The 18,297-nt window shown below is 49.6% G+C and overlaps 1 protein-coding gene across 4 annotated transcripts in view; it reads right to left on the bottom strand.

The window, feature by feature from the left end:
- Positions 1 to 18,297, bottom strand: part of MEIOC (meiosis specific with coiled-coil domain) — a 434,415-nt gene that overhangs the window by 146,238 nt on the left and 269,880 nt on the right. For all 4 annotated transcript variants that reach the window (XM_063959971.1, XM_063959970.1, XM_063959968.1 and 1 more), the window contains one exon: positions 5,616 to 5,720. In XM_063959971.1, the coding sequence (XP_063816041.1) occupies positions 5,616 to 5,720 (105 nt within the window). The remainder of the gene's footprint in view (positions 1 to 5,615; positions 5,721 to 18,297) is intronic.

Genomic DNA, 18,297 nt, shown 5'->3' with positions numbered 1-18,297 from the left:
ACAGATCCAGCGTGCAATAGTCTGCTTGGAAGCAGGAGCCCCAATCTTGTTGGGAGCCCACAGGACAAACAGAGCCTCTGTTTTCCTAATCTGCGCCGTTCTGGCGACATAGATTTTCAAAGCTCTGACCACATCGAGAGACTTCGATTCAGCCAAGGCGTCAGTAGCCACTGGCACCACAATAGGTTGGTTTACGTGAAACGAGGAAACCACTTTTGGCAGAAATTGCTGACGAGTACTCAACTCCGCTCTATCAGCATGGAAGATTAAATAGGGGCTTTTGTGAGACAAAGCCGCCAACTCAGAAACCCGCCTTGCGGATGCCAAGGCCAACAACATGACTACTTTCCAAGTAACGAATTTTAACTCAACCTTACGTAAAGGATCAAACCAAGGAGATTGCAGGAACTGCAATACCACATTAAGATCCCACGGTGCCACAGGAGATCTGAACTTTAACGAAGGTCTGAACTTCTGGAAGAGAGGCCAATTCTTTCTGAAAGAAAATTGATAAGGCCGAAATTTGTACTTTAATAGAGCCTAACTTTAGGCCCGCATCCACACCTGCTTGCAAAAAATGGAGCAAACGCCCAGCTGAAATTCTTCCGTAGGAGCCTTCTTGGATTCACACCAAGACACATAGTTTCTCCAAATACGGTGGTAGTGCTTTGCCGTTACTTCCTTTCTAGCCTGAAGAAGTGTGAGAATGACTTCACTGGGAATACCCTTTCTGGCTAGGATTTGGCGTTCAACCGCCATGCCGTCAAACGCAGCCGCGGTAAGTCTTGATACACGCACGGACCTTGTTGTAACAGGTCCTCCCGTAGAGGAAGAGGCCAGGTATATTCTATGAGCAACTCCTGAAGATCTGGATACCAGGCCCTCTTTGGCCAGTCTGGAACAATGAGTATCGCCTGAACCATTGTTCTTCTTATAATCTTTATCACCTTTGGAATGAGTGGAAGTGGAGGGAACACATGGACCGACGGAAACACCCACGGTGTCACTAGGGCGTCCACCGCTACCGCTTTAGGGTCCCTCGACCTGGAACAATATCTCTGAAGTTTCTTGTTGAGGCGGGACGCCATCATGTCTATTTGAGGAATTCCCCAACGACTTGTCACTTCTGCAAAGACCTCTTGATGAAGACCCCACTCTCCTGCATGGAGATCGTGTCTGCTGAGAAAGTCTGCTTCCCAGTTGTCCACTCCTGGAATGAAGACTACTGACAGAGCGCTTGCATGTCTCTCCGCCCAGCGCAGAACTTTCGTGGCCTCGGCCATTGCCGCTCTGCTCTTTGTTCCACCCTGGCGGTTTATGTACGCCACTGCTGTAATGTTGTCTGACTGAATCAAGACGGGCAGACCGCGCAGAAGATGTTCCGCTTGCAGAATGCCGTTGTAGATGGCCCTTAATTCCAGAATGTTTATGTGCAGACAAGCTTCCTGGCATGACCATTTTCCCTGAAAGTTTCTCCCCTGTGTGACTGCTCCCCAGCCTCGGAGACTTGCATCTGTGGTCACCAGGATCCAATCCTCAATCCCGAACCTGCGTCCCTCCAGAAGGTGAGAACTGTGCAGCCACCACAGAAGGGAGATCCTGGTCCTGGAAGATAGGATTATTTTCCGGTGCATGTCCAGGTGAGACCCAGACCACTTGTCCAACAGGTCCTACTGAAATACCCTGGCATGGAACCTGCCATACGGAATGGCCTCATAGGCCGCCACCATCTTCCCTAGCAACCGAGTGCATTGAAGAACTGACACTTTTGCTGGTTTCAGAATCTGTTTTACCATGTAATGTATTTCCAGAGCCTTTTCCACTGGAAGAAAAACTCTGTAATTCTGTATCCAAAATCATACCCAGAAACAACAGCCGTGTCATCGGAACCAACTGTGATTTTGGCAAGTTTAGGAGCCAACCATGTTGTTGCAGAATCGTCAGTAAAGAGCGCAACATTCTTCAGCAATTGCTCCTTGGATCTCGCCTTTATGAGGAGATCATCCAAGTACGGGATAATCGTAATTCCCTGCTTGCGCAGAACCATCATTTCCGCCATAACCTTGGTGAAAATCCGTGGTGCCGTGGACAGACCAAACGGCAACGTCTGAAATTGGTAATGACAATCCTGAACAGCAAACCTCAGGTATGCATGATGTGGAGGATATATTGTAAGTAAGCATCCTTTATGCCGACCGAAACCATAAAATCCCCCTCCTCCAGACTGGAGATCACTGCTCGGAGAGATTCCATTTTGAATTTGAACTTTTTCAGAAAGAAATTGAGGGATTTTAGGTTCAGAATCGGTCTGACTGAGCCAACCGGCTTCGGGACCACAAACAGACTCGAATAACAACCCTCCTCCCGTTGTGACGGGGGTACCGTGACAATGACTTGATTTTGACACAGCTTTAGTATTGCAGCGCATACCACCTCTCTTTCTAGATGAGAAGCTGGCATGGCCGATTTGAAAAATCGGTGAGGGGGCATGTCTTGAAACTCTAATTTGTACCCTTGGGTTACTATTTCTAATATCCAAGGATCAAGGTCCGAGTGTATCCAGACCTGACTGAAGAGTTTGAGACGTGCCCCCACCGGTGTGGACTCCCGCAGAGAAGCCCCAGCGTCATGCAGTGGATTTGGTAGAAGCCGGAGAGGACTTTTGCTCTTGGGAACTTGCCACAGCCTGTGACCTCTTTCCCCGTCCTATTCTTCTCGCAGCAAGAAAGGAGGACCCTCGTCCTTTTTTTAATTTATTGGGCCGAAAGGACTGCATCTGATATAGTGGGGCGTTTTCTTCTGTTGTGCAGGAACATAAGGTAAAAATGACGACTTACCCGCGGTAGCCATAGATACCAGGTCAGTGAGGCAGTCACCAAACAAGACACTGCCATTAAACGGTAAAGACTCCATCGCCTTCTTAGAGTCGGCATCAGCATTCCATTGATGAATCCACAATGCTATCCTAGCTGAGACTGCCATGGCATTGGCCCTTGATCCCAAAAGGCCAATATCCCTTACAGCTTCTTTTAAATATGCTGCAGCGTCCCTGATATCACCCAGAGTCAACAGCACGTTATCCCTGTCTAGGGAATCTATCTCAGATGACAAGTTATCCGCCCACTTTTCAATAGCGCTACTCACCCATGCCGAAGCAACGGCATGCCTGAGTAGCGCACCCGTAGTGACATAAATGGATTTTAGTGTATTTTCCTGCTTACGATCCGCAGGATCCTTTAGGGCTGCCGTGTCAGTAGACGGAAGCGCCACCTTTTTGGATAGACACGATAGAGCTTTATCCACTGTGGGGGTTGACTCACACTTTTCCCTGTCCCCAAAGGGAAACGGATATGCCACTGGAATTCTTTTGGGAACCTGTGTACTTCTTGTCAGGATTTCCCAAGCATTTTCAAAGAGAGCGTTCAGTTCATGAGAGGGAGGAAAAGTTACCGCAGGTTTCTTTCCTTTATACATACAGAGCCTAGTATCAGGAACAGCAGGGTCCTCTGTTATATGCAACACTTCTTTTATCGCCACAATCATGCACTTAATGCTCTTAGCATGTTTAGGATTTAACCTGGCATCACTATAGTCGACACTGGAATCAGAGTCCGTGTCGGTATCAGTTAACTGGGCAAATGCACGTTTCTGTGACCCTGAAGGGGTCTGAGCTTGTGACAATGCATCTTCCATGGATTTCCTCCATGTCTGGCTTTTAGACTCAGATTTATCTAATCTCTTTGTCAACCGAGCCACATTAGCATTCAAAACACACAACATATTTACCCAATCAGCCGTCGGCGTGCCGACACTGTCACTCCCCCAGCCTTTTCTGTTCCCACTCCAGCCTCCTCCTGAGAAGAGCACTCAGCCTCAGACATGTCGACACACACGTACCGACACCCTGAACCCCACTGGGGCTATAGGAGACAGACTCACAACAAAGCCTGTTAGACAAACACAGAGGGAGTTCTGCCAGCTCACAACCCAGCGCCTGACTCGGTTCTGAAGCGATTAAAATACTGCCCAGACCTGCTAGCGCTTTTACATTACAATAATTAGCACCAAACTCGTGCCCCCCCCCCCCCAGTCCTGCACCCTTTTACTTGTACAGTAATGTGGGAGGCCAGGCTCAGCGTCTCTGCAGCTTCTGTGAACAGAAAATGGCGCTGGTCAGAGCTGTGAGGGCTAAACCACGCCCCCGTCATGGGGCGCTTCAGTCCCGCTTATTTTCATATTTTTTATACTGGCGGGGGTCTGTAATCAGTGCCCAGCATGTTATACACTTTTGCCAGTGGCTAAATTGAGGATTAATGCTGCCCAGGGCGCCCCCCCTGCGCCCTGCAGTGCCGTTCTGAATGTGGGAGCATGGCGCGCAGCGCAGTACCTCAAAAGCCGTCTTCTGCCGTCACTGAAGTCTTCTGATCTTCTAATATTCACCCGGCTTCTATCTTCTGGCTCTGCAAGGGGGGTGACGGCGCGGCTCCGGGAACGAGCAGCTAGGCGTACCAAGTGATCGGACCCTCTGGAGCTAATGGTGTCCAGTAGCCTAAGCAGCAGGGCCTTTGAACTCAGAAGTAGGTCTGCTTCTCTCCCCTCAGTCCCACGATGCAGGGAGCCTGTTGCCAGCAGGTCTCCCTGAAAATAATAAATCTAACAAAGTCTTTTTTGTGAGAAACTCTGGAGAGCTCCTCAGTGTGCTTCCAGTCTCACAAGGCACAAAATCTAACTGGAGTCTGGAGGAGGGGCATAGAGGAAGGAGCCAGTTCACACCCCTTTTAAAGTCTTAAAGTGCCCATCTCTCCTGCGGATCCCAACTATACCCCATGGTTCTTGAAGCATCCCCAGCATCCTCTAGGACGTATGAGAAAGGACTTAAAATCAGCTACGTTCGTAATCAGAGTTAGGGGCACCGCCACTTGGGGAGCAGGGGGTTCGACACTGCAGGGGGGTAAAAGTCCCCAATGTGCAGCGGAGGGGGACGAGAAAGCAGTGGGCGTGTGCGGCCTTGACGCAATCGCTCCCCCCGCACATTACGCAAGGGGATAGAGGACTGACTGACTTCTGCATCTCTCCCCAGCTCAGCACACAGCAGCATGTGCTGTGCTGGGGAGAGAGGCTGCTGCTGAAGCCAGTCCTCTCTCTACCTGGCACACAAAACTTCTGCAACGGGGGGCGGTGGTAGCGGGACCCTGGCCCCTCCAAAAGGCCCGGGTAAAGAGTACCGCCCCCCTTCCTCTCTAGCACCACTGCTCAGAGTACTAGTGCTCATTCTAGCACCCTGCACCTTTCAAAACCCGTGCAGTTCTTCTTTCCTGACTGGGTTGTCACTCTCTGCTCCGGTGCTCTCAGCATACTTTGGTCTGTATCTCAGCGCCGAGATATGTACCCCTTGGAAAGGTTTTGAAAGCAACCCATAGCACCTGTAGTGGACCCGAGTCCCGGTTTGTAACAAAGTATTCATCAAATGCAGTCTCAAGTTCCGAGCCCGCACCCATACGTGTCAGCCAAGAAATAAAGATAGATCAAGAGGGGAAAAAAAAGGATCAGGGAATTGAAAAACATGAAAATTGCTTGTGACTAACACAATAAAGTTATCCATCATGAGTACATACCCCTGACTAAAATAAGGCTGTGTTTTTTCAGTTTCATCAAGAATATTAGATACTAGCCCATAGAGATCAGCCTCACTTCCGTATTCGTTCTTCTCAGCTTGTATCCTGAGAAGTGTGAAAAAATTTACAGTATTAGTGTAACAATTTGGCATATTCTTTGAAATTTAAAAACATAACACTGAACTATTAACATATGAAAAATAAGGGATGTAGTCACAATGTATACGATGACCAGGTCGTCATTCATAATGTTAACAGGGGGAGGAAGGGGGTTAGCATTAGACACTGTAGGGTGTATTAGAAGAAGGAATAAAGATAATGGAGAAATACTCACCTGAACGGCGGAGGTCTGACCTGAAAGTGACGGTCACATGACCGTTAGGACTCGGAAAACACCACTGTGGGTGCTGCAACCATTGGGCAGGAATAATAAACTGACATTCCAACATCAGCATTTCATAACCGTCTACATAATGAATGGTCAATGTCGCCATTATGACTGTTGACGTATACCCAACTGGAGGTAAAATAATACATTCACTCACCTATTATTTCCTAATACATTAAGGGAGGTATCCTGTTACCGTGGATAATTACCTAGCCCAATTATTCCCGATCTGGCACCTGCCTTTTACTCCATGATCACTGCCACGAAAACACACAGGTCTGCACTTTTTGGATGGAAAAAAATAAGATTTTAATTACCTACCAGTAAATCCTTTTCTCGTAGTCCGTAGAGGATGCTGGGGTCCACATTGGTACCATGCGGTATAGATGGGTCCACTAGGAGCCATTGGCACTTTAAGTTTGAGAGTGTGGGCTGGCTCCTCCCTCTATGCCTCTCCTACCAGACCCAGTCTAGAAACTGTGCCCGAGGAGACTGACAACTTCGAAAGAAGGATTTTACACAGATAGTGGCAAGATTCACACCACCTCATACAAACAAGGCAAACCAAGCTAACTAGCTTGAAAAAAAACAGCTGAATAACATTACTGAACCTAGTAATAACGCAGTACTTAACTAAGGAGGTAATTCCAAGTTGATCGCAGCAGGAAATTTTTTTAGCAGTTAGGCAAAACCATGGGGGTCATTCCGAGTTGTTCGCTCGTTATTTTTTTGTCGCAACGGAGCGATTAGTCGCTAATGCGCATGCGCAATGTCCGCAGTGCGTTTGCGCCAAGTAAATTTGCTATGCAGTTAGGTATTTTACTCACGGCATTACGAGGTTTTTTCTTCGTTCTGGTGATCGTAATGTGATTGACAGGAAGTGGGTGTTTCTGGGCGGAAACTGGCCGTTTTATGGGTGTGTGCGAAAAAACGCTACCGTTTCTGGGAAAAACGCGGGAGTGGCTGGAGAAACGGAGGAGTGTCTGGCCGAACGCTGGGTGTGTTTGTGACGTCAAACCAGGAACGAAACTGACTGAACTGATCGCAGTTGCCGAGTAAGTGTGGAGCTACTCAGAAACTGCTAAGGAGTGTCTGTTCGCAATTTTGCTAATCTTTCGTTCGCAATTTTACTATGCTAAGATTCACTCCCAGTAGGCGGCGGCTTAGCGTGTGCAAAGCTGCTAAAAGCAGCTTGCGAGCGAACAACTCGGCAGATATAACATGTGCAGAGAGAGATAGATTTGGGTGAGGTGAGTTCAATCTGCAATCTAAATTGCAGTGTAAAAATAAAGCAGCCAGTATTTACCCTGAACAGAAACAAAATAACCCACCCAAACCCAACTCTCTCTCTGCATATGTTATATCTGCCCCCCCCTCCCCCCCTGCAGTGCACATAGGCCCTCATTCCGAGTTGATCGGTCGGTATTTTTCATCGCATCGCAATGAAAATCCGCTTAGTACGCATGCGCAATATTCGCACTGCGACTGCGCCAAGTAATTTAACAATGAAGATAGTATTTTTACTCACGGCTTTTTCATCGCTCCGGCGATCGTAATGTGATTGACAGGAAATGGGTGTTACTGGGCGGAAACACGGCGTTTTAGGGGCGTGTGGATGAAAACGCTACCGTTTCCGGAAAAAACGCAGGAGTGGCTGGAGAAACGGAGGAGTGTCTGGGCGAACGCTGGGTGTGTTTGTGACGTCAAACCAGGAACGACAAGCACTGAACTGATCGCACAGGCAGAGTAAGTCTGAAGCTACTCTGAAACTGCTAAGTAGTTTGTAATCGCAATATTGCGAATACATCGGTCGCAATTTTAAGAAGCTAAGATACACTCCCAGTAGGCGTAGGCTTAGCGTGTGTAACTCTGCTAAATTCGCCTTGCGACCGATCAACTCGGAATGAGGGCCATGGTTTTGCCCAACTGCTAAAAAAATTCCTACTGCGATCAACTTGGAATTACCCCCTAAGAACAAAGCAGTACTGAACCAAGTAACCACTGCAGGATAACTAAGCACTGGGCCGGCGCCCAGCATCCTCAACGGACTACAAGAAAAGGATTTATCGGTAGGTAATTAAAATCCTATTTTCTCTTACGTCCTAGAGGATGCTGGGGTCCACATTAGTACCATGGGGATGTACCAAAGCTCCAAGAACGGGAAGAAGAGCGCGGAGGCTCCTGCAGAACTGATTGAACAAACTTAAGGTCCTCAGAGGCCAAAGTATCGAACTTGTAGAATTTAGCAGACCAAGTAGCCGCTCGGCAAAGCTGTAAAGCCAAGACACCCCGGGCAGCCGCCCAGGAAGACCCCACCTTACGAGTAGAGTGGGCCTTAACAGACTTTGGACACTGCAATCCTGCCGTAGAATACGCATGCTGGATAGTGAACTTAATCCAGCTAGAGATAGTCTGCTTAGAAGCAGGATACCCAAGTTTCTTGGGATCATACAGGACAAACAAAGAGTCCGATTTTCTGTGACGAGCAGTCCTCTTCACATAGATTTCAAGCGCCCTTACAACGTCCAAGGACTTTGATGGAATTGAGGAGCCAGTAGCAACTGGCACCACAATAGGTTGGTTAATATGAAAAGCGGACACAACCTTTGGAAGGAACTGCTGACGTGTCCAGAGCTCACTGACTTCAACCTCCTGTAGAGGCTCAAACCAGTCCGATTGGAGAAAATGCAACACCACGTTGAGATCCCAGGGCGCCGTAGGTGGCACAAAAAGAAGTTGGATGTGCAGAACCCCTTTCAAAAAAGTCTGAACCTCAGGGAGGACAGCCAACTGTATTTGGAAGAAAATGGATAGGGCCGAAATCTGGACCTTTATGGATCCTAACCTCAGGCCCATATCCACACCTGCCTGCAGGAGGAGGAGAAAACGTCCCAGTTGAAACTCCACCGTAGGAAACTTTTTTGGATTCACACCAAAAACGAGTTTTATGGTAAGAACTTACCTTTGTTAAAACTCTTTCTGCGAGGTACACTGGGCTCCACAAGGATAGACATAGGGGTGTAGAGTAGGATCTTGATCCGAAACACCAACAGGCACAAAAGCTTTGACCTTCTTCCCAAGATGCATATCGCCGCCTGCTATATCACCCCGCCTCCGTGCACAGGAGCTCAGTTTTGTTAACCAGCCCAATGCAGTAGCAAGTAAAAGAGACGACAACTGCCAGTTGCCACAAACACCACACTCTCCCGACAGGAGAAGTGTCAGCGGCTAATGCCATACCAACCCAAAGAAGCTAAGCGCGTCAGGGTGGGTGCCTTGCGGAGCCCAGTGTACCTCGCAGAAAGAGTTTTAACAAAGGTAAGTTCTTACCATAAAACTAATTTTCTGCTGCAGGGTACACTGGGCTCTACAAGGATAGACATAGGGGATGACCTAAAGCAGTTCCTTATGGGAGGGGACGCACTGTAGCGGGCACAAGAACCCTGCGTCCAAAGGAAGCATCCTGGGAAGCGGCAGTATCGAAGGCATAGAACCTTATGAACGTGTTCACAGAGGACCACGTAGTCGCCTTGCACAATTGTTCAAGGGTCGCATCACGTTGGGCAGCTCAAGAAGTTCCAACAGACAGAGTAGAATGGGCCTTAATGTGATCAGCAGCAGAGAGACCAGCCTTCACATAAGCATGTGCAATCACCATTCTAATCCATCTGGCCAGAGTTTGCTTGTGAGCAGGCCAGCCCCGTTTGAGAAACCCAAACACAACAAAAAGAGAATCAGATTTCCTAATAGGAGCAGTTCTCTTCACATAGATACGGAGAGCCCGTACCACATCCAAAGACCGCTCTTTGCAAGACAGCTCAGGAGAAACAAGTGCCGGAACTACAATCTCCTGATTAAGGTGGAACGAAGAGACCACCTTAGGTAGATAGCCGGGACGAGTCCTAACAACAGCCCGGTCACGGTGAAATATCAGATATGGGGAATTACAGGACAAGGCACCCAAATCCGACACTCTTTTAGCTGAAGCAATAGCCAGCAGAAACACCACCTTAAGGGAAAGCCACTTAAGGTCAGCTGAACCAAGAGGTTCAAACGGAGACTCTTGTAACGCCCCCAAAACCACCGACTAGTCCCAAGGAGCCACAGGCGGGACATAGGGAGGTTGGATACGCAACACGCCCTGAGTAAAGGTATGCACATCAGGTAAGGTCGCAATTTTTCTCTGAAACCACACCGACAAGGCAGATATTTGAACCTCGAGGGAGGCCAGACGCAGGCCTAAGTCCAGGCCCTGCTGAAGAAAAGCCAACAACTTGGCTATACTAAACTTGGAAGCATCATAATCGTTAGATGCGCACCAAACAAAGTAAGAATACCAGACCCTATAGTAAATCCGAGCAGAAGCCGGTTTCCGGGCCCGCAACATAGTTTGAATGACCGCCTCAGAATACCCTTTAGCCCTTAAGACGGAAGCTTCAAGAGCCACGCCGTCAAAGACAGCCAGGCTAGGTCCTGGTAGACACAGGGGCCCTGAACGAGGAGGTGTGGGCGTGGAAGTAAAATTGGACGCTCTGAGGATAGGCCTTGCAGGTCTGAGAACCAGTGCCGTCTGGGCCACGCTGGAGCTATGAGAAGCAGAATTCCTTTTTCTTGCTTGAACTTCCGAATTACCCTGGGCAGGAGTGACACCGGAGGGAACACGTACGGCAGCCGAAACCTCCACGGTACCGCCAGTGCATCCACGAATGCTGCTTGAGGATCCCTTGTCCTTTCTCCGAAGACCGGAACCTTGTGATTGTGTCGAGACGCCATCAGATCTACGTCTGGAAGGCCACACCTTTCCACTAGGAGTTGAAACACTTCTGGATGAAGGCCCCACTCGCCGGCATACACGTCCTGACGACTGAGAAAGTGCGCTTCCCAATTAAGGACTCCCGGAATGAATATTGCCGATATGGCCGGTAGATGGCGTTCTGCCCACTGTAGAATCAGTGAGACTTCCTTCATTGCTAGGCGGCTTCGAGTGCCGCCTTGATGATTTATGTAAGCCACTGTGGTGGCGTTGTCCGACTGTACTTGAACAGGACGGTTCTGAATTAAATGCTGGGCTAGGTTCAAGGCATTGAAGACCGCCCGCAACTCCAGAATATTGATCGAGAGCAGGGACTCCTCCTTGGTCCACCGCCCCTGAAGGGAGTGTTGCTCCAGCACCGCGCCCCAACCTCTTAGACTGGCATCTGTCGTCAACAGGACCCAGTTGGATATCCAGAACGGACGGCCCCTGCACAGTTGCTGGTCCCGGAGCCACCAGAGCAGAGACAGACGGACCTCCGGAGTCAATGAGATCATTTGAGACCTGATCCGGTGAGGCAGGCCGTCCCATTTGGCTAGAATCAGGCTCTGGAGAGGGCGAGAGCGAAATTGAGCGTACTCCACCATGTCGAATGCTGACACTATGAGGCCCAGCACCTGCATCGCCGAATGTATCGACACTTGCGGACGAGATGGGAAGCAACGAATCCTGTCCTGAAGCTTCAGGACTTTCTCATGAGACAGGAACAACCGCTGGTTGTGAGTGTCCAATAGTGCTCCCAGATGCACCATGCTCTGAGCAGGGATCAGGGATGACTTCTTCCAGTTGATGAGCCACCCGTGGGCTTGCAGAAGCCGGACCGTCACATCTAGATGACGCAGGAGAAATTCTGGGGAATTTGCCAGGATTAACAAGTCGTCCAAATACGGCAGTATCCTGACCCCTTGACGGAGGAGTACCACCGTCATCACTGCCATGACTTGTAAAGACTCGCGGAACCGTTGTTAAACCAAAAGGTAACGCCCGAAACTGGTAATGGCAGTTGCCAATCGCAAATCTCAGGTATTGCTGATGAGACACTGCTATAGGAATATGCAGGTAAGCATCCTGTATATCCAGGGAGACCATGAAAGTCCCCAGGTTCCAAGGCCAGAACTATAGAGCGAAGGGTTTCCATACGGAACTTGGAAAACTTCACAAACCTGTTCAATGCCTTGAGGTTGAGAATGGGCCGGGAGGACCCATTCGGTTTCGGGACTAGAAACAGCGGAGAATAGTACCCCCGGCCCCTCTGCGCAAGAGGCACCCGTACTACGACTCCTGTATCCAGGAGGGTCTGTACCACCGAATGTAGAGTGTTTGCCTTTGTCTTGTCCAACAGGACATCTGTCTGGCAAAATCGATGAAGGGGTCGGTTTTTGAAGGCTATGGCGTAACCTCGAGTGACGACATCCCATACCCAGGCATCTGAAGTGGTCTTCAACCATTCCTGGGTATACCCTAGAAGCCGGCCCCCCACCCTGGGATCCCCCAGAGGGAGGCCCGCCCCGTCATGCGGCAGGCTTATCTGTCTTGAAAGCTGGCTGACGGGCCGCCCAGGCTCTTTTGGGCTTAGGCTCACCAGGTTTGGAAGTGCGGGCCTGCTTGTTGTACGCCTGACCTTTTGCTTTACCTGAAGGACGAAAGGGGCGAAAGGAAGTACCTTTAGCCTTCGACACAGAAGGAGCAGTACTTGGCAGACAGGCAGTTTTGGCAGTAGCCAAGTCAGCCACAATCTTATTTAAATCCTCCCCAAACAGAATATCTCCCTTAAAAGGGAGTACCTCCAGGGTTTTTCTAGAGTCCAGATCCACAGACCAGGATCTCAGCCACAATATCCGGCGAGCCAGGACTGACGTAGTAGAGGCCTTGGCTGCCAGGATACCGGCATCAGAAGCCGCCTTTTTAATACAACGAGAAGCTGTGACAATATAAGACAAGCATTGTCTAGCATGGTCAGAGGAGATTTCAGCATCTAACTCCAAGGCCCATGCTTCAATGGCCTCTGCAGCCCAAGCAGCTGCAATAGTGGGCCTTTGTGTAGCACCCGTGAGGGTGTAAATCGCTTTCAGACAACCCTCCACACGTTTATCTGTAGGCTCTTTTAGAGACTTGATGGTGGTGACCGGTAGAGCTGAGGAAACCACCATCCTAGCCACATGTGAGTCCACTGGAGGAGGCGTTTCCCAATTCTTAGACAGCTCCGGCGCGAGAGGATAGCGAGCCAGCATCTTCTTTTGAGGCACAAACTTCGTACCCGGGTTTTCCCAGGGTTCCTGACGTATATCAATTAGGTGGTCAGAGTGAGGTAAAACTTGTTTAATCACCTTCTGACGCTTAAACCTATCTGGTTTCTTAGGAGGAACGGTGTTATGAGCCACGGCTGTGGCTCATTCCTGTTTTGCATTTTATGTTAATACTTCTGTTTATGTTCCCCGTGGGTGTCATGGGGTGTTCGGAGCTCACCCTTAAGGAAAGGGTACTGTTATGAACCACAGGTAGTGGTTCATTCCTATTTTATGTTTATAGTTGTCTTGCAGGCCAGGATTTCCCGTTGCTCTGGTTTAAGAAGATTCTTGTTTGCTGCCAGTGGTGAGTCTGTGTAATTGCAGCTTGTTCCCATGTGTTCAGCCTCACCTGTCTGTTGATTGCACCTCTCAGTTGTGCAGCAGGGCAGCTGCACGACATAATTAATTAAGACTCTCTGTTATATTCTGGCTCAGTGCAATTCACAGACGCTGGTGATATTTCCTGGGTTCCAGAGTTCTTGAGTTCTGAGCTTGTCCCTGCCAGTTCCTGAGCTCCTGTCTAGCAGTGTCTGTCTAGCTGCTTTGAGTGTCGGTTCCTGTTTCGATTCCTGTGTCGGTTCCCGTGTCCTGCCGTGAAGTGTTCCTGTCCAGAAGACCTGTGGCTTTGTCTGTGCCTGGTCGAGTATCTAGCTTCTTGGTGTCCACCGGTCTGTCGTTTGGGATTCTGCCAGTCCTCCGGTTCTGAGAGTCTGTGTCGGCTACATTGGGGGTTCCTGTCTGTTTGCCAGCATTTGTACCAGTTCCGTGAGTAGCGGCTTTGCCGCGTCCGTCGGCCTAGGCCGCAGTATTCTTTTGTTATATTTAGTTACTGGTGTTTTGCAGAGGGTTCTGCTTATGCTGTCACCGCCGGTACACAAAAGTATTGTGTCGGCGTGTGGACAGCATTTCCTTTGTTGTTCTTTTCCTTTGGCGGCGTGCCGCACATATATTTAGTTTTAGGGTAGTTAGTAGCCCCTAGCTTTCTGTTGTTTTAGTCAGAGGTCCCCTTGTTATTATCCTGTCTCGGTTCACGCCTTGTCTCACGCTAAGACCTGGGGGCATCGGAGTTGGGCAGACATAATCCGCCCTTCAAACGCGGCTACCGTGGGCCCAAGAAACCATAGTCACTCAGGCGTGAACTGACCACACTGGTAAAACAACGGAGGTAGGGTGCTAGGGGCTATTTCCACACCACACCTTATTTCAGCGTCACGTTCTGGTGCTCAGGACTCAATACGCAACATCTCCCTTGTTCTGAGCACCAGGAACCTAACAAACCGATGGCTCGGGATCATCCGTAAACTGTAAAATCAACTTAATAGCCTCCAAAAGATCAGGAACATCCACATGTGAACCACCCTCCCCATCAGCCGTATACGGCGGGTTAGCTGCAGGGACCGCAAACGGTTGCACCGGCATTGGGGATCCCATAGGGGGTGTTAGTTTATGAACTAGCGTATGCAGAAGCGTGGAAAAAGTGGCCCACGGCGAGTCATTATTTGCCACCGTTGCCACCGTACTACTGGGGGGCAAGGAGCCCCCAGAACCAGAGCCCAAAGCTGCTATATTCTCCTCATAGGTATCTGCGGCTTCAGCAACACCGGCAGTGTGTTCAGCCCCAGAACCGTTACCCTCAGAAGCAGACATGATATAACTTGAAGTATCAGGTAACACAGTACAATTTGTCGGCAGCACAATATCCCTAGCCCAAACCCCTGTGCAGTGTAGTCAGCACCAGCAGAGATAAAGGAGAGATGTGGTGACTAAATCACAGAGAAAAATACGTAATACTGTATATCTTTGTGAAAATCCTACATTAGATAAAACCTGACGTACCAAGCCCCCTCAGGTTATAGAATATAGGGATAGCAGGTTGAGTGAAAGACACGAAATGGACACCACTCAGCTATCAAATGCACACACAAATAGTCACAGTCTGTACAATGCAGAGGTTATTACTAACAATAATACTGCACTGGACTAGCTTACACAGCTATATAACAATAGATATAACAGTACACAGTAAGAACTGGATGTATATCACAGGGTAATTGTACTAGGAAACCCTGACTAAATGCACTCTTTCTTAACTAACACTGACTAAAAAAGGCAGGTAGAATACTTTAGTGTATTGTAAAGTCACAGCACTGACAACCAGGCGGCTTTACATAGGAGGATTTGCCCAAGCATTCCCAGGAACAGTGAGCTGAGGGATAATGGCGCCGCAGACACTGCCAGGGAGTGAGGGAGAGACAGATATGCAGCTCCAGGGCGGGAACATTTGCGGGAAATGGCACCCTGGGGCTGGGGCTACAGGTCTAAGCCTTATCCCCTCTGCTGGCAAAACCACCGGGTACTGCGGGCTACTTGTAAAAAAAGGTTTAGAGAGAAAACCTGACCTGCACCCATGCCCTGGTGATCTAGTGGGATCGCCTGTACTGCCACAGTGTCCAGCGCCAGCGCGCGCAGCCCGCCTCCCACCGGCAGCGCCGGATCGCGATGAAGTGCGGGTCCCGCGAGCGGGATCCACTTACCTCCTGCCGAAGTGCGGCCATGCGATCCCGGAGAGCCCGAGCCGTGTGTGACTAACTTGGAAGAAAACCAGAGCCTCCTGCTGTAGGTACCCGGCAACCAGGGCACGGGAGTGTACAGCGCCGCTGGGGGAGAGATGGAGCTGCAGCAGGCAATGTCTACTGACATCCAGCACAATCTGTGCCTCTGCTGCAGCCCTTGTAGTCTTATTTTTTCCTCAGAAAAAGCTTTCTAGAGATGCTGTGAGCAGCTCTTCCTGTCACGTGCTTGCCCTGGAAGCACCAACTACAAACTGAGCTCCTGTGCACGGAGGCGGCGCTATGCATCTTGTGTAGAAGGTCAAAGCGCCTGTTGGTGCTTCGGATCAAGATCCTACTCTACACCCCTATGTCTATCCTTGTGGAGCCCCGTGTACCCCGCAGCAGAAATACATATTTTTTCCAAATGCGATGGTAATGTTTAGACGTTACTCCTTTCCCAGCCTGTATCAGGGTAGGAATAACTTTGTTCGGAATGTCCTTCCAAGCTAGTATCTGGCGTTCAACCTCCATGCCGTCAAACATAGCCGAGGTAAGTCTTGATAGGCCAACGGCCCCTGCTGCAGCAGGTCCTCCCGAAGAGGAAGAGGCCTTGGCTCTTCTTGCAGTAGATCAAAAAGATCCGCGTACCAAGCCCTTCTTGGCCAGTCCGGAGCAATGAGGATTGCTTGAACTCTTGTTCTCCTTATGAGCTTTAGAACCCTTGGAATTAGTGGAAGTGGAGGACACACGTACACCGACTGGAACACCCATAGAGTTACCAGGGCGTCCACCGCCACTGTTTGCGGGTCTCTTGACCTGGAGCAATACCTCCAAAGTTTTTTGTTGAGGCGGGAGGCCATCATGTCTATTTGAGGAAACCCCCCCCCCCCCCCAAAAAAAAAGATTTGTCAACTCCGTGAACGCCTCCGGATGGAGATCGTGTCTGCTGAGGAAGTCCGCTTCCCACTTGTCCACTCCCGAAATGAAAATTGCTGACAGCGCTAACGCGTGCTTTTCTGACCAGAGGATGATTCTTGTTACCTCTGACATTGCAGCTCTGCTACTTGTTCCGCCTTGTCGGTTTATGTAGTCCACTGTCGTTACATTGTCCGACTGCACTTGAATGGGTCGATTTTGCAGAAGATGTGTCGCTTGGAGAAGACCGTTGTATACGGCTCTTAGTTCCAGAATGTTTATTGGAAGACTGGATTCCAGACTTGACCACCTTCCTTGGAAGGTTTCCCCTTGAGTGACTGCGCCCCAGCCCCGGAGACATGCATCCGTGGTTAGAAGGACCCAGTCCTGAATCCCGAACCTGCGGCCCTCCAGAAGGTGAGGATATTGTAGCCACCAGGGGAGTGAAATCCTTGCTTTCAGCAACAGACGTATCCTCAGGTGAATATGTAGATGAGAACTCGACAACTTGTGTAGGAGATCCAATTGGAAGGAACGAGCATGAAACCTTCCGAACTGCAGAGCCTCATAAGAGGCAACCATCTTCCCCAGAAGACGAATGCGCTGATGAAACGATACCCGGGCTGGCTTCATCTCAAACCATTGATTGTATCACCAACGCTTTCTCCACCGGTAGAAACACCCTCTACACTTCCTTGTCGAGGATCATCCCCAGGAAAGACAATCTCCTTGTCGGCTCAAAATGTGACTTTGGAAGGTTCAGGATCCAACCATGGACCCGGAGCAGATGAGTCGTGAAAGCAATGGACTTGCAACAGCTTCTCCCTGGACGACGCCTTTATCAGCAGATCGTCCAGGTATGGAATTATGTCCAATCCCTGTCTGCGGAGGAGAACCATCATCTCAAAATTGGTCTGACTGAACTATCCGGTTTCGGTACCACAAAAAGGTTTGAATAGTAACCCACGTTGTGCATATGAGGTGGAACTGGAACAATGACCTCTGACATTTCCAATTTTTGGATAGCTTTCAATAGGACAGTTCTGTCTGTCAGTAAAGCTGGCAAGCCTGATTTGAAGAATCAGTGAGGTGGGGTTTCTTGAAACTCCAGTTTGTTCCCCTGGGACACAATATCCTGTACCCAAGGATCCAAGCCGGAAGAAACCCAGACGTGGCTGAAACATCTGAGTCTCGTCCCCACCAGCACGGCCTCCAGGCTATGTGGTCCACCGTCATGCTGAGGATTTTGAGGTACCAGAAGCAGGCTTCTGGTCGTGGGAGCCTGCGGGTGCAGGCTTTTGGATTTCTCCCACCCACCTCTAAAGAAGGTGGTAGGCGGCTTGGACTTTTTTGTCTTAGCAGTCCGAAAGGACTGCGATGCAGATGAAGAAAAGGGTTTCTTCGTAGAAGGCATAGCTGAGGGAAGAAAAGGTGACTATCCACGGTTGCCGTAGAAATCCACAAATCCAATGCTTCCCCAAATAGAGCCTGACCTGTGTAGGGTATGTTCTCCACACTTCTCCTGGATTCCACGTCTGCAGACCATTGGCGTAGCCAGAGTCCCCTGCGAGCTGAGACCGACATGGAAGATATCCTTGCAGTCAGCGTACCCAGGTCCTTCATGGATTCCACTATGAACCCTGCAGAATCCTGTATGTTACGTAAAAATAATTCAATGTCACTTCTATCCATTGAATCCAAATCCTCTGGTAACGTGCCTGACCAC

The sequence above is a fragment of the Pseudophryne corroboree genome, chromosome 3 (genome assembly GCF_028390025.1).
Source record: "Pseudophryne corroboree isolate aPseCor3 chromosome 3, aPseCor3.hap2, whole genome shotgun sequence".
Classification (NCBI taxonomy): Eukaryota; Metazoa; Chordata; class Amphibia; order Anura; family Myobatrachidae; genus Pseudophryne; species Pseudophryne corroboree.
This window is presented reverse-complemented; position numbering and strand designations above follow the sequence as displayed.